Raw genomic sequence first — 16,181 nt, forward strand, 5'->3', positions numbered from 1 at the left:
TACGTCTCTCTTCTTACGCCGTGCCAAAGCCACCTAACATTGCTCCAGTGCTGCCTAAATCTTCACTGCCAACTGCCTCAGCGGTTATGGTAGAACTGGCCCCACTGCCTTCGGTATTGTTCTGCACGTGTTACACCTCCGCAATGTATTTATAAACACTGAACTTCCTTATATCCCTTATTTTTATTTACCAAATTAGAATTACTTATAGTTAAAAAAAATAAATGAATAAACATAAACTTACAACTAACAAAATTAAAAGTCACTTGGAAAGTTGCTAAAAAAAAAATTAACCTAAATTGAAACCAAAATTTTGGGCTTTAACATATCCTGATCTAAATTTTTGAAAGATTTATTGTGAGGTGTGCTTTCTCTGATATGCATTTATTATTAGTCCTATTTTTTTTTTTGTGATGATGCCTGCAATGGCAGAACAACAACTGGCCAGTTTTTCGCTGCTATTGGAGAGTATTAAGGATTTGTGCTTGAACTCTCTACTGATATTCTAAAGTAATTACTAAATTCAATTGGAAAGTTATATATCATAATTAGTATGATATTCATGCTAGTAAAATGAAATGCTTAAGTTAATAAGTTTCTTTCTTTTCTATATTTTTAATAATCATGTTCTACTTTATTATATTGTATTAATTAATTACATATGAAACAAAATTCTGATATTGTTTTGATAATTTTTTTTTTAAGCTGAACTTGGAGATTATCATCCGGATGATCATGGTCCTAAGTACATTTCCGGAATGCAACTCATCCCAGGGCAAACTGAAGAAATGGAAAGGAAGATCGCAGAACTTCACAAGTTACATAAGTAATCTTCCATTTGATACTCATGTTATTGATTTGACCTTCCGAAAACTAAAATTATTGAGTTATTTGATGTAGAACTACTTTCAGTTCTGATTAATTATCTCCTAAGTATATAAAGTACAAATTTTGTTTTAGGAATAAAAATATAACTCTAAGTATAATCTAGGTCCTACAAAATCCATAGGTGTTGGTACAATCCGTTTTGATAGCTATTTCCAATAAGTTACAATAGATGCTCAAAAATAAATCTTAATAAATTTTATAGTTGGTCTGCCATATTGATTTTTTTGCAGGTTAATCATTAAGAATTCTACTTTTGAAATTTTCTCGGTGACAGACTTTAATCTATGTTAGCGAATTTTCAATTTTTTACCACCACTGGGAGTAAGTTGGAATTCGTTCAGATGAGTAAATAAGGGTGAAATTGCGATTTGCTGCCTGTGAGCGAGTGAAGAAATTGCACCTTGCGTTGTTTTGAACCATGAAACCTCTTTACAATGGACAGCCATGGCTTCAACGGATTTGTCCATTGCAGACAGTTGTCTACTGAGAAAGATCTGAGGGCAGCAGACAGAATAGAGAAAAAGTCAAAGATGCCTTAAACAAGGAGAAATATTAAAAATGGCAATTGGAAAAATAAAACAATATTAGTAATATTCAGTCAATTCATGGAATTTTGTAAAACTATTGTAAATGTGTAAATCAAATGTTGTTTTTTAATATCAGTGTCCAATAAATAACTTTATTAAGACTCTCAATTCAAAGTACTATTTGATAAGTTAAAAAATGATAGTAGTGAATAATCTATAACCATTAGCATTAGATGCAATTCTGATAAGGCAAAGAATATTATTGGTTACAGTAAATTTTGTTTGATTAGGTAAAATTTTGGAAAAAACTTGGAGAAGTCTGAGAATTTCTGAAAGGAATAAGATGTGTCCAGAAAGTAAGAGTACTGTTGGGAGGTAGGAATTCTTTTTTAAAAAGTTAGTAACACTGAGAAGTGTGAGGGGTCTCCTGAACGAGCACTACAGACTCATGTCATTACCAAAACTATGAAAAATGTCAATTAGAAATCTTATTCAGTGTGAGGTGCATGCTGTCATAAGATTCTCGGAGTTCTCACGAAAGTTTCTCCTTCCAGAAGGAAAACTCCGACTAAAATTTCTGCATGGATCAAGAATGTTAATGGTGAAAGTGCTATGAACCAAATGAAGATCTTTAAGTGGTGTTGAAAATTTAATGAATAAAGACCCAATGTCCGTAATGAGCTAAGGAAAGGAAGCCCTTTAAGAGTTGGTGCAAAATATTGAGGAAACTGTTTGTGAAGATGGCTAATTGACCTTGGATGAAATATCAGCGATGTTTCCTCCAATTTCCAGATATTGTTTTACAAAACTATTATAGAAATAGAAAAGGAAGATGGTATGGGTATGGTCAAATAGTGAAAACTATTTATATTGAGGCAACGTTTTGGCTCATGTTGCAGGGTTTCATCAGGGATAAAAAAGATACGAACACTTGAATGAGATAACATGATTGAGAGAAGTAAATGAAAAATTAAAAAGGTGTACACTGAAAGGTAAAAACTAAATAAGAATAATAAACTTTACATATGACAGCACGTTTTACTGTCAACAAACTGGCGTATCTTGCTGGGTACAGGTTTTGGAATGGAAAATATATTGTACGAGTTTCTCCCTGTTTGTTGACTGTCAAAATTGGTTGTTGGTACAAATCTAAAGTGAACTGGTTATGATTAATGTAACTAAAATAACAGCCTCATTATTGTGATAGTATGTTATAAGTTAATTTAAATTGTATTAATTATTTAAGTATGTTATAAGTTAATTTAAATTGTATTAATAATTTGAATTCATTGTATTTTTAAAGAGGACAGACTCCAGCTGATGCTGAATTCAACTTCTTAGATCATGCTAAAAGATTGGATATGTATGGAGTTGATTTACACAGAGCCAGGGTGAGTAATCATGTTCATTAATATTTTATCATTTATTCATGTTTAGTGCAAATTCATGCATCTATTGTTATTTTTATTATCATCATGTTTATGTAAGGGATTCCACATTAATTTTTAATTTTAGGATCAGATAAAATTATTCTAATAAAGTATGAATAATTGTTTTTATTTTTTCTGATATATGAAAGTTGTGCCAAGTCTAAATTAAAGATTATTGTTAAGCCATCTCAAATCAACTCTTGGTAGGAAAGCTTAAATAAAAGAACAAAAAAAAAACACTGGCTCAGATGCAAACATTTTATTTGTTAAGTTAATACAAAAAAAAAATACATAAATTAAAATTTAAAAAAAAAGAAACCTTCAAACATTAAAATATAGTACAAAAATAAAAAATAAAAGAGGTCCTTCGATTTAAGCAAAAGTCTTCTGTTAATTCACGTAGATGGGCCCACGAATCGAACCAGCGCTCCTGCTCGTATGATTCACTCAGCAAGGTCTGGTGACTTAAGTATATGAAAGCTGATTGAGCGACTGTATCATAGTAAGATGACTGGGCGACTGTATCATACTAAGATGACTGGGCGACTGTATCATACTAAAACGACTGGGCGACTGTACTTAGGCCACTGTACTTAGGTCACAACTTGTATTGTTGTTGTACCAAATAATCCCATTGGCTGGTATTTCGCCAAAAACTCCACACCTCAAGTATAATTCTCTTTCTTTTAATCAAAAACATACTTCTCACAAAAATACATAGTAAATAATGTAATGAAATCTATTTATTGCCTAATTAAAATATTTACACTTTAATATACATGGCGTTAACAGTTATATTATTTTTATTTCTTGATCCTATCATTTGCTTGTAATTGTTACTTCTATGGTTTATTAGGGTATCACTAATGAAATATGATTGATTTGAGCTAAGTTTATTAGTTTTTTGGTTGTAATAATTTTAAATTTAGCATATTATTTTCATTGCAGTTTTGATTTCATAATGAATTTTTTTTATTATTTTATTGCTGCATTATTATTTTCTTTTAAACTTGTTTCTTATTTGTTATTTATATTTAGTCATTTTATCATTTAATTACATATTTTGTATAGTCATTTTTAATATGCTTTATAATTTTTTATTTTTTTAGGATTCGGCAAATAAAGAGTTGCAGTTGGGTGTCACTTCGACTGGACTTGTTGTCTTTCAGAATGGTGTTAAGATAAACAATTTCTCTTGGGGAAAGATAGTAAAAATTTCTTTTAAAAGGAAGCAGTTCTTTATTCAGTTACGGAGGGAACCTGTTAGTTTATATTTTTTGCTTTTTTTTTTTTTTTTTATTTATGTATTGATTAAATATCTAAATTTTATAATATCATAGCTATATTGTATATATTTTTTGATCTTTCCTTTTTTTTTAACCCTCCTGTTTCTTTCAGACTCTTTTAATTTTACATTTGCTTCCCCTTTCCCTTCGGTCTTTAGCTGTATCTAACTTTTTAAAGCCACCCTTCGGATCAAATGAGTTGAAATTCGGTTCTTAACAGAAAAATATTATAAAAATGAAGGTGAATTTTTGTAAAAATTTTATTCTCTAAATACTTCTAATATTTTGTGCATCTCTAAATTGTTCCCCTCCCCCCCAAAAATGAGTTAAAATTTTGAAAATTTGTTTATGAATTAAAAAGGTGCCTTTTTGGGGTGTTAACTGTTATAGTCTTGTCTACATTAATTTATTTATTTATTTTTTTGTTGCTGTTAAGATTAGTTGTGCCTTTACAGTCCCTCCGAATTTAGGGGTTATGGAGGGATTAGGTGGGGTTCAGTAGTAAATTGAGCTGGTATTTGAGAAGTACTTTTCGTTGGTTTTAACTTTTCTCATACCTCTCCCATCAATTAATCACAATTTTTAAAAATTATTGAAACAATTCATGTTTTCCAAATGAAAATGCCTCAAACATCTGAAATTACCTAAGTCACAGAGTTTTGCTACTCACCTTTTTTTTTTTTTTATATATTTTATATTACTAATACTGCCTAATTGTATTCTTTACTCCTTTCTATCTCAACACTATTTCCATGTTTCTTATTACCCAATTATCCTATCATATCCTCACGGCTGAAGATTTTATTTATTCTGACCATCTTTATTTCTTATAAGTAGTAATATTTAACAAGAAACCTTTTAGGTCTAAATATTTGTATCATTATTTGGAGTATACTTTTAAAGTTTTCCTTACTAAATTGATAATTTAAATTTTGTATAGTTTTTCTGATTTTTTTTTATTATTATTAATTATTTTTAAATCTACTAACTTTCTTTTTCTTTTTTTACTTTTAGAGTGAAAGCTATGACACTCTCCTTGGGTTTAATGTAGTGACCTACAGGTCTTGTAAGGTTCTTTGGAAGTCATGTGTGGAACATCATACCTTCTTCAGGCTCCATTCTCCTGCAGTGAGGCGACGTACTCCACTTCCAATCGGGTCAAGAGTTTATTACTCTGGTAGAACTGAACTGCAAGCTATTGAGGAAGCGAGACTTAGGCCTAGGGTTGAGCGGACCTTCATAAGGTAGTTATTTAATCAATTTTTCATTCTGTTTTAGAATTATTTATATAACACAGTGTAATCACGGTTATCTGAACTCATTGCAGGTTGTTTGAATTGCTTAAAAGTGTCGGATAATAGAAATTATTAGGAAAAATGGTGTAAAAATAATTTAACAATATGAATTATCCCATAACTATCTTTATATATTTAATTTTTTTAAAGATATTTTATTAGAAATTTGACAGTTTAAAGTTTAAAAAAATTTAAATGATGATTTAATTTATTAAAACTATAAGTTAAGCACTATAATAATATAATAACTATATTAAGCACTATAAGCAGCATTATATAGCAAACTATAAGATTAAGCACTATACTAATAATTATAAACTATAGTGATAATTATATACTATAACAGCATCTTATAGCAAACTATAAGATTAAGGACTATAATAATAAAATAACTATATCAAGCACTATAAGCAGCATCATCCTTTGTAACCAATGACTCAACATTCAAAATTAAACTCTACAAACTACAACATATTCATTGCCGAACTAAATGCAATAGCAGCAGCACTTCACTTCTGTTTTTCTTTGAACCACACCAAAATGAATAAATTAAAAATTATTAAAAAGAATGTCATGCCCTGAGATACCTCCAGTCGCAAATGCCGTAGAGAGGAGGTTGTACTGACCAGGCTGAGAATAGGTCACATGAGGCTCACCCACTCCTATCTTATTTCAAAAGAAACGCCTCTGAACTGCCAGTATTGCAACAACAATCTAACAATAAGCCATATTTTCCAACAATGCCCATATTTTATATCATACCTCAATAGCTTAGGACTAAACCAAGATATCTCAAAAACCCTTGGAGACGATGATAAAACAATAAAATTAGTGTTTCAGTTTTTAAAATCACAAAATTTACTGACAAAAATATAACTTGAACAGAAAAAAAAAAAATAAATAAAAAATCAAATTAAAATAATTAAAATTAAACAAATATAAGTAAAATTAAATAAAATATAAATGGCGTTGATGACCAATGAAGTTTGGCACCACTAAACAGAAACAAACTATAAGATTGTTCATTTATATGTGAAAAAAGTATTAATAAATAAAATACTCTTTGTATGGATTTATTTAAAACAGTAAAAAAAAAAAAAATGAGTTTACCATCAATATTTGTATTATACATATTTTTACTAATTAATTAAATTAGTTTTAGAGAAAAAAAGATTTATACAATAGATACTATGTAATTCTCATTCCAAAAAAACAAACACTTCCATAGGAATTATATTACCTGATATCGAAAATGTAAAAATTTCCTCTTTCTATTTTCACAGTGATTACATTTACTTGCCTGTAGATCGAGAAGTTTAGAATGCCCTTTACACATGTACACTTTTGTTTGAAAACAAAAATATTATTGCTTGCTGACTTTTCTCAAAAAAAGTAAATTTTTTTTCACCAGTTTGGATTACTGGAGTGTTCGAAGTGTCAAAGTTCAGATTACCAAGATTACACTGTAATAGTTTGTATGCCTGTCATTTGATGATAATATTGGGCATTGAAACTTTTAAGCAATTCTTATAAGAATTATATCTTCAAATGAGTGAAATCATCAGCTCTGGTAATATGATCGAGTTATAAGAAACATGGATATGGAATCTTGAAGTAGAACTCTGTTAGTAGTGAAGTATTACTTACATTAATATTTTTAACAACAATATTAATGATGTCACATGTCTATTTGAGCCAGTATCAAAATATCATTATGTATTATTATTTTTAACAAATTACTGTTAATGAAATCAAATATTAACATTTTTGTTAGTAATTTTAATTTAGAAATGCTAATATCATGTGTTAGCTATGTGATTTCTGGTATAAACCCATTTTTAGTAATAATGCATATAGAAAAAACATATAAATTTTAAAGTAATATGTTTTGTATAACCCCTAAAACACAAAATAACCCTCAAAACAATAGCGTATACAATTTTTGGTTGTTCAAACTCATTTCTTGAAGATATTTTCAAGAAACAGATTCAGAACTACAATACATTTGTTTATGTGGGAATGCAATTTCACTTGAATAAGTTTTTTGTTTTTACAATGTTTTTTTTTTCTCTTACACTCTGATTTTATTTATAAAATAACTTATTCATACAATTTTTCTGAAAGTCCATCTTTTATTAGCAAACAAATATAAAAATAAAAACAAAAACAAAGTATTTTCATACAATTATTCCATTCTTATTAAAAAGTAGAGTCAAAATGTGTAAAGTTGTTATGCCAATGGCATCTGTGTGTGCTAGAGAGATTGTTTTTTCCTCTTCAGCTCATTATTGATGTGGTGTCACTCATAGTCACTATTTTATACTATAGTAAACAATATAACACAATAAATAACTTTATTGCTTAATTTTTTTATTTATAAAAAAAATTTCTTTTTACCAAAATAGTTGCTGAGGCAATCTGCTAGAGAGGAGATTTCTGTTCATTAATTGAACACTAAAATTTATATATTTGGTATATTAATTAATACTTTTGAAATAGTTACTTTTTTGTCTCCTAAGAGGTGTCCTGTGAGCATTTATCTCATGGTCGGCACTTTGTATTATTTTATTTATATACTTGGATGTGATGATGACAAAAATCTTTATGATTACTTTCAGTGCAATTTGAAATTGAAATTGTAAATTGTAGCTCTTTCATCAGGGGCTGAAGAATCCATATTTCGTAAAAAAATCTAAGATCTTCTTGTCTTGACTCATGATTTAAAATAAGAAACACAGGAGTTGCATAAGTGAATGCTCAAATGAGAAAAAAAAGATATCATATGTTAGGAGTGTACTAGTGACAGAAACGCTTAGTAATAACATTGCGCGTAGCCCAGAACAAAACTGAATTGAATATAGGTGGGTAGGTAAAAGAGGGAGTAGCTTAAACAAGCAGCTAACAATAACAATAACATCAAAGTGTTGACAGAAGGTAGGTAAAAGTATAAACAAAACAGATGAAATACTAGAAAAATATAAATGATTATTTCCCAATATGAGCAAAATGCTCCGTGTTAACTAAATTTTTTTTTTCTCAGAATAATGTAAAATTAGTCAAAGCTAGTATTGAAATATATTTAGAACTGTATTAACTACAGGTGCTCCAGTCGGAAGCTGGTTGTAAGTGCTCCAGATGACAAGAATAGACCTGTCGGTGTTACTAACTCTACAAGGTCTTCTCGAGCGTATGATAACAAAGTGACCTCACTTTCGAGGGAACCTAGGAGAGCATGGGGAGAGAACTCACCTAATAATATTGATGAGTATGTATTTAGTTTATTAATTCATAAATCTGAATTGTTTTTAATTTAGGAAATATATCTTCTTTTTTTTTTATATTTATTAATTAGTATTTTATATGAAACATATTTAAGTATTTTATATTATTATTATTCTCACATTACGCTGCCTACAAGAACCCGGGTCTCCTCCACCACAGCCAATCAATGTTCACGATCTCTTGCTCGCTCCTTCCATCTTTGAACATATTCAACAGCCTTAGATCCTCCTCCACATCATCGAGCCATCTGATCCGGGGATGTTCTCTTTCTTGTTTAACATCTTGGGTATCCTTTGATTGGGCATCCTCTCTTAATTTCTTATTCATCTTATTAGGCCTCTTTCATTAATGCCTTGATATTGGGTTTTTTAAATTATTTAAGTATTTTGGTGTAATTTAATCCTAGAACATTATTATGTTTTATTAATCATTGGTACTCTACTACTTCCAGAGCCTGGTACATATTATAGGATTGGGAGCTGTTTATTGTATGCCAATAGACTTTGTTATTATTTGTGAGGAAAAGTGTGGTGAAAACTTAGAGGCGTTAAGCATTATAAGTTCACAAATATATATATATATTTTTAAAACCAAATTTAATGCCTGAAGAGGCAATTGCTTGTTAGTGTGTTAATTAGATTATGCACTCTAATATAAAAAAGGAGAGATAGAATAGGGTAAGTTTTATGTCATATCTTATCTGTGAAGACTGGTCTTGCCACTGCAATAATGTCCTGCCTTCTTCTTGCCTCTTTGCTTGTTCGGGAGTGTTTAAGTGTAGGTGTACGAAACAGTGAAGTTTATGCAATTGCTCACTTGATCATACATCTTTGCCAGAGGCCTGCTGGTTGAGTCGGTTATGGTAGGGCTTGTCAGGTATAACAGTAAATGCTGTAGTGTTGTTGATCCAAGGCGGCCCAATAAACCAGAAATCAAACCATCTGCAGTCCATCCCTACTCCTGGGTCAAAGGGAGTCCCCTTTAGAAAATACAAGAGTGGTTTAAAAAGTTCTCGGAATCACCGCTAGATGTCAGTGCTAGGGCAACGAGGTTCCCGCACAATAATCACACATCCTTTGTGAGTGACCACGTGGCGTGAGTGGTATTGATGACTCTTTGTTGTTGTTTTATGCATAGTGGTTTGTGAAATGGAAAAAACTGAGAATTGAGCTGTGATTAAGTACTTTGTAAAGAAAAGTATGATAGTAAAGGAAATTCATGGGGACTTTCAGAACACACTGGGGGAAGCTGCTCCTTCATATTCAACTGTTGACAAGCGACTTTAAATTTGGTCGGAAGAGCTTAGATGATGATCCATGTAGTGGATGGCCAAAAAGTGTTATGACACCAAAATTTATTGCAAAAGTGCATAAAAAGGTCATGGAGGATCGTCGACTGAAAGGGCGTGAGATTGCTGAATCTGTAGGGATGTCATCTGAACGGGTATATCATATTTTAACCGACCAGTTTAATCATATTTTAACTGACCAGTTCCATTTTTCTTTTTATTGAAATGTTCCTATCTTTAATTTTTAAAATCTTGGAATATTCTGTATCATTATTATTATTATTATATAGTTAGTTGTATTGTAATTATAGTTTCCTTGTATCATAAGAGCTTAAAAATATTGTTTACATGAATAATTTTTTTTTTAAAAAACCCTGCATTGGGATACGTTTGCTTCCTCATTTTGGAAAAAAAAATTTCTCCTCAGAATCAAAAAACTCCATTCGAATTTAACACTTTGGACATCAAGCAACAAGCCTGTTTCTGTCTGCTCTATTCTGTTCTGTTTATTAATGTAACATAATAGGCACACCAATCTGTGTCAATGCTAGGAAAGTTGGAGATTTGTATTAAAATGGTTGATAAATTTTATCAAATTACACTCATTATTTTCGCTTTTAAAATAATTTCCTAACTTTGGTTCAAAAATACCTCATGGTTTAGATTTTATTCTCCATCAACACAACACACAATAATTATTTACTGAATAGAAATGTGAATCTGCAGAAAAGTGAGAATTGGTTGGAAATGCAGTTCTCAAAAAATAAAATAAGTGGTTATGAAGAAATAAATAAACAGGAATGATAAAAAAGCTATATATTCACCTGCTTACTTGGCAGTCTTCTTTTATTTATTTCCAATTTTTCAATTACTTAATCTTTTGTTAGTTTCTAACTTAATACTAAGTTTTATGCACTTATCTTTTTTTTTTTATAATGATACCTATAGTGATGGAGGTTTCCTGGATCGAACGATAGAGGAGTCTAGGGCTTTTACTCCTGTTCTTCCGGCTAGGGCGATTTCTTATGCCGATGAAGAACCTGATAGTGAGAGACCAACAACTGCCTCTGGCCTGTACGACCTTTCTCATTACAGCCCTCAGTCAAGCCCCCATCTTACCACCCAGGTACTTATTATATTTTTCAAATATTCATCTTTTTATTAAATTAATAAAAATTATATCCATGTATTTCCAACATTCTTTATTAATTTTTTTAAATATTCTACATCCTACATCCATCATCAAGGACAATCTTCACGTTAACTATTAAAATATTTGCAGGTTATTCTGTCCAGGTCGGATACAATACAGTCAAATTAACCTATATTTGTCCTTTTTTCATTTTTACACAAATTCTTTTAATTACGTTCAATTTATGTTACATTGTCATCACTGATTTATCAACAATAATCTTTAATATCGGATGCCCTGGCCTTCTCTTACCCAGGTGCTCGGGTTACACCTTTATCTGAAAGAACTAATATCCTTGACCAGAACAGAAAAAAAAAATGTTTAGTGATACAAATTCATGGTTAAATTATTAAAGATGTTCAAAGGTACAAAAACCTACTTTTAGTTGAGAAGATAAGTATCTAATAAAGTTGTCAAAACATAGATCATCAATTGAATCGGTTTTCATGAAGGCATTAATCAGTGCATATAATCTAAACCTATTTTGTACTAATGAGGCTATACACAGAAACAAACACATTACTTATTATCAGTTTTTAAAATTAGAAATGTTTAGTGGTTTACATTGCTGCTAGGTATATATTTTGAAAGTATACATTTTTTTGTTTTACTAAACCTATCAGTCTGTGAGGTGATGTACAAAAATTTGCTTTATCAATCATAATGGAGGGTTTTGTAATGACCAGGGGTCCCCCTTTTATTTTATTTGAGGTTGATGGCCTTATGTTCTCCAACTAAGGGCAGAAAAGATGAGTTATCCAAGTGGAAAAGTCAAAATGTATTCTGTGGGTCACCCATGATATAAAATTGAACATGCCCAGATTGTATTCGAACCGGCACCCAAGAATGCTATTTTTGTGGCTCAATATACTTGGCCATTCATGGTCTTTCACTCATCATTAACCCTTTTATTGCTGGAGGCTGATATATTGGCCTTTGCTGCACTGACGAAAGGTACCAGAGCCGATATATATATTGGCCCGCATCTTGTAGCGCTTTACTATTCGCATTGCAAGATAACTCTATCTCAAAATAAATTTATAATATGTTATAAATGGTCTAATTTAATTACAAGAGAATTTAAAAAAAAAATAGTTTTTCAACAAAAATGTAAAAAAATAAATGAAAGTGTATCGTTTGTAGATAATAGCACTTAATCCGTCTGGCTCTAACCATATTTCTTGAAGTTAATCTTTATTTTTGTTATGCAATATTATTAATTTTGTTACAAAATATATTGGAAATGCAAAGTATATACTTTTTAATAAACAGTCTATATAAAATTATGATGAAAAATTGACTTTTGGTATGTGCAAATAGGTTTTGTAAGAGGGAACACAATTTTTATTTTCTTTATGATCATTTATACCTTTGTTATTTGTATTATTTTCTATGAATATAAAAAAGTGTCATTGTTTTATTCTCTATTTTGTCCTTAGTACACTGCTTTTTGAATTATGTAAATCTTATTTTATTTAGTTTTTATGAGCCTTTCCAAACCCTAGTAAAATCGTAAAATTCGGCTGGTTATCTTTGCACCTATTTTTTGCCTGGTCTAAAAGGGTTAAGTCTTATATCTATCTTGTTAAAAAGGTGTTTGTTTATATTAGTTCAACAGTTAAGGATTAACAATGTTAAGTTCGTATTACCCAAGAAAGTTTTAAATTTTAGAAAAATTTTTTTTGTTTCTTAGGTGGATGAAGGAGTTGTTTTTATAAGAATGACACCAGATGAAGAAGGGAGGTTTGGATTTAATGTGAAAGGAGGCAGCGATCTTGCAATGCCAATTTTAGTGTCTCGAGTGGCTCCGAACACACCTGCAGACAGGTGCTACCCCAAGCTTAATGAAGGGGACCAGGTATTGGCTTATTGGCTTTTGTTTTTATATAAAGTTGTTTTATTTTATTTTTTTTTTTATAATCTTGAATTATATTATTGATTGCTGAATTAGTCCCCTATTTTGTATTTTTATCAAGAACAACAAACAATACTGATAAGCATTTTTGTTTCCCTTCTTTGGAATATGATTTTGATTTATATTAATATTAATAATATTATTTGGTATATATTTTGATACATTTTCTTAATATATATGTATATATTTTTTTTCTCCAAGTTATATCGGCTCCATTCAATTCATAGATAATAACCGAAATTTAATAGATATCTTTGTTTATTCCGATTTGTTTATTTGTATCATATAAACTTTCTTTTTATACACTTAAATAGGCTGCTGAGGACTCAGTATCCCAATTAATTAAGGTGCACATTCCACTTATCCCATCCCAACTCATTTACATTATATTACATGGAATGACGACCCATGACCATTTTATTGCATCCCAAACTATATAATTACATGAAATAGCCTTGGTCAATTACAACCACCCTATCTCCCACATCACTACATCCTACATGAAGCCACTAGTGTGCATGAGGTGAGACTTGAAGCTACTACCACACACAAATACTTGTGATTTCATTCCCTTTTCTTCTTATACTTATATTGTTTTGGATGTTGAGGATCAGTCAACAATACAACTATATTCAGCAATGTTTTGCAACTTTATTGTTTACTTAGTATTGCTCTACAATACAAATGAAAAATACAGGTGTCATCAGAATAGTATCTGAAAAGAAGGTTATATCAACACGAATATAGTTGTGTCTCTATAATAATAGCAGTTTTCGTTACATACTATGATAAAGTATTTTTACAGGTGCTCTGTATAAATGGTATTGATGTTGGTGGCATGTTACATGAACAAGTTGTGAATCTGATCAGAGCATCGAGGGATGCTCATGGTGGAGAACTGGTTCTGACAGTCCGTCCAAGCAGTAAGCCTAATTATTTTAATTAATTTCTTTCAATTGTAGTTTATTCTCAAATATTCTTATAATACTTATTATATAATTATATTCGTACTTTGCAGGTGTATACGAGGCTGGTACTTGTCCCGAGGAGAAGGAAGAAGAGCCTCTGTATCAATACGTGAGTGATACGAGTGTTGGCAGAGACTCGCTGGAACAGTCTATCGGGTTGCTTCGGGAAGGTTTGATGTCAGGATCCTTGGTCCTCGCATTTGATCGGTCGTATAGAAAGAAGCCAGGGTTGACAACTACTCAGGCAGCTCTTCCTCAGAATTCTAATTCAAACAGATACACTGATATATTACCATGTAAGTTTTATTTGAAACTAGCAGCCCTGGCAATTCTTCCCTATTCCTATATTTGAGGATGTATATACATTAATTGAACACTATTGAAACTTTGATATCAATTAATATATAGATGAAGTGATAAGACGGTAACTATAGTGGCATAAATGGTAACAGCTAACTTCACTGTATAGTTAATATGTTCGATTTAGGTGATTTTTTCTTATTATTTTATACATCTTGATTATCTATGATATTGTCATATGTATACTATATAAAATATGAATATTTTTTATATAATAATCCTTATTGTCCTTTAATATTAGTACTGTATTGAATTAATTCAGACCCACTGAACTATCTAAGTGTTAAAAGATTTCTTAAGAATGAAGCAAGGTTGATCTTAATTTTTAGCACCTCGAGAAACCCCTTAATACGAATTTTAGAAAATTGAAAAATAAAATTTTTTGGTCCAAAATTGTCGCATTACAAAAAAAATCCTCCAAACAAACCAAAGTGAAAAATTTCTAATTTTTAATTTCTTTGAAAAATGGTATTTGAGGGTTTCAGATGACACTAAAAATGAATATGATTTGCTTTTTCCTTAAAAAAAATTGTTGACCTACTTTACTGAAATCCTCATTACGATTTTTTAATTTTTGGTGAATAAAAAAAAAAAATTACTGTATTTACAATTTATAATGCTTTTTCAGACGATCTTACTCGGGTTATTCTTGAGTCTGGAGCAAATGGTGACTATATCAATGCAAATTATGTTAACATGGAAATTCCTGGTTCAGGCATCATCAACCGTTATATTGCCACACAAGGTAATCAATTATATTATTTTTTTCCCATTTGTTTCTTTAAGTTAATCTGTTAGTGTATTTTATTTGAGATCACATTTTTTTTCATAAACGGGGGTATTTATGTGGAAATCATATCTTATTTAATCTTGTATTTATAGCTGTCCCTATATGTCTATTTACAGGTCCTTTGGTGAATACAGTTGGTGACTTCTGGACAATGGTGTGGGAGGCTGGAAGCAGCCTTGTTGTCATGGTAACTAGTCTCATGGAGCGTGGTAGGGCCAAGTGCCACAAATATTGGCCGAACATTGGTGAGACCTTAGAAGGTGCTGGGCTGCGTCTCAAATCAGTTCGTGCTCAATACAACAACCCTGCTGGCTTCATATCTAACACTCTTACTCTGACACATCTTCAGGTCTCATATAAAAAAAAAATAAATTGTCAAGTTTATTCACAAAGATGATTTGTGTTATTTGTAATAAATGATATTCTTATTATGTTACAGAGTGGTGTTGAGAGGGAAATAACCCAGCTGCAATATATTGGTTGGCCTGATCATGGAGTACCTGATAATGCTGCTGTCTTCTTGCAGTTCATAGCTGAAGTACGGAGGTTCAGGGTTGGTATGGTAAGTTGAATAAAACATCCATATGTTAAAGGAAATTAAAATTAAGTGGGAACATAGTTGATTCTGCTCAATTTTTAATGACACTGAGTTAACATGTAATTTTTAACAGTATTGACCTCTCCTATACATTTATAAATACAAACATCCTTGAATGTGTGAATCTAAGCCACTTTGTCACTATTCTTGAACTCAAGTATTTGAACACTACAAAAGGAAGTATACTGCTGAATTAGTCCTAAAGAGACCGTTTGTTAAGCCACCTCTAGTAGAGAGATCATACCACCAAAATTAATTAGGAGGGAGTCCTCTTCTCTTTTGGGCTTGAATATCCCATTTTTTTTCCTCCTTACCCTCTTAAAGTTTTATTTATGCACATTTACAATATATAATACAGTATA

At 30.7% G+C, this 16,181-nt stretch overlaps 1 protein-coding gene across 4 annotated transcripts in view; it reads left to right on the top strand.

The window, feature by feature from the left end:
- Positions 1–16,181, top strand: part of Ptpmeg (protein tyrosine phosphatase Meg) — a 31,853-nt gene that overhangs the window by 8,827 nt on the left and 6,845 nt on the right. For all 4 annotated transcript variants that reach the window (XM_067053131.1, XM_067053130.1, XM_014438624.2 and 1 more), the window contains 12 exons: positions 706–826; positions 2,719–2,806; positions 3,955–4,107; positions 5,146–5,375; positions 8,527–8,691; positions 10,945–11,122; positions 12,882–13,046; positions 13,909–14,026; positions 14,122–14,367; positions 15,060–15,176; positions 15,338–15,570; positions 15,661–15,783. In XM_067053131.1, coding sequence (XP_066909232.1) covers positions 706–826; positions 2,719–2,806; positions 3,955–4,107; positions 5,146–5,375; positions 8,527–8,691; positions 10,945–11,122; positions 12,882–13,046; positions 13,909–14,026; positions 14,122–14,367; positions 15,060–15,176; positions 15,338–15,570; positions 15,661–15,783 — 1,937 coding nt within the window. The remainder of the gene's footprint in view (positions 1–705; positions 827–2,718; positions 2,807–3,954; positions 4,108–5,145; positions 5,376–8,526; positions 8,692–10,944; positions 11,123–12,881; positions 13,047–13,908; positions 14,027–14,121; positions 14,368–15,059; positions 15,177–15,337; positions 15,571–15,660; positions 15,784–16,181) is intronic.

This window comes from Halyomorpha halys, unplaced genomic scaffold (assembly GCF_000696795.3).
Source record: "Halyomorpha halys isolate HHAL.00 unplaced genomic scaffold, Hhal_1.1 Scaffold62.1, whole genome shotgun sequence".
Taxonomy (NCBI): Eukaryota; Metazoa; Arthropoda; class Insecta; order Hemiptera; family Pentatomidae; genus Halyomorpha; species Halyomorpha halys.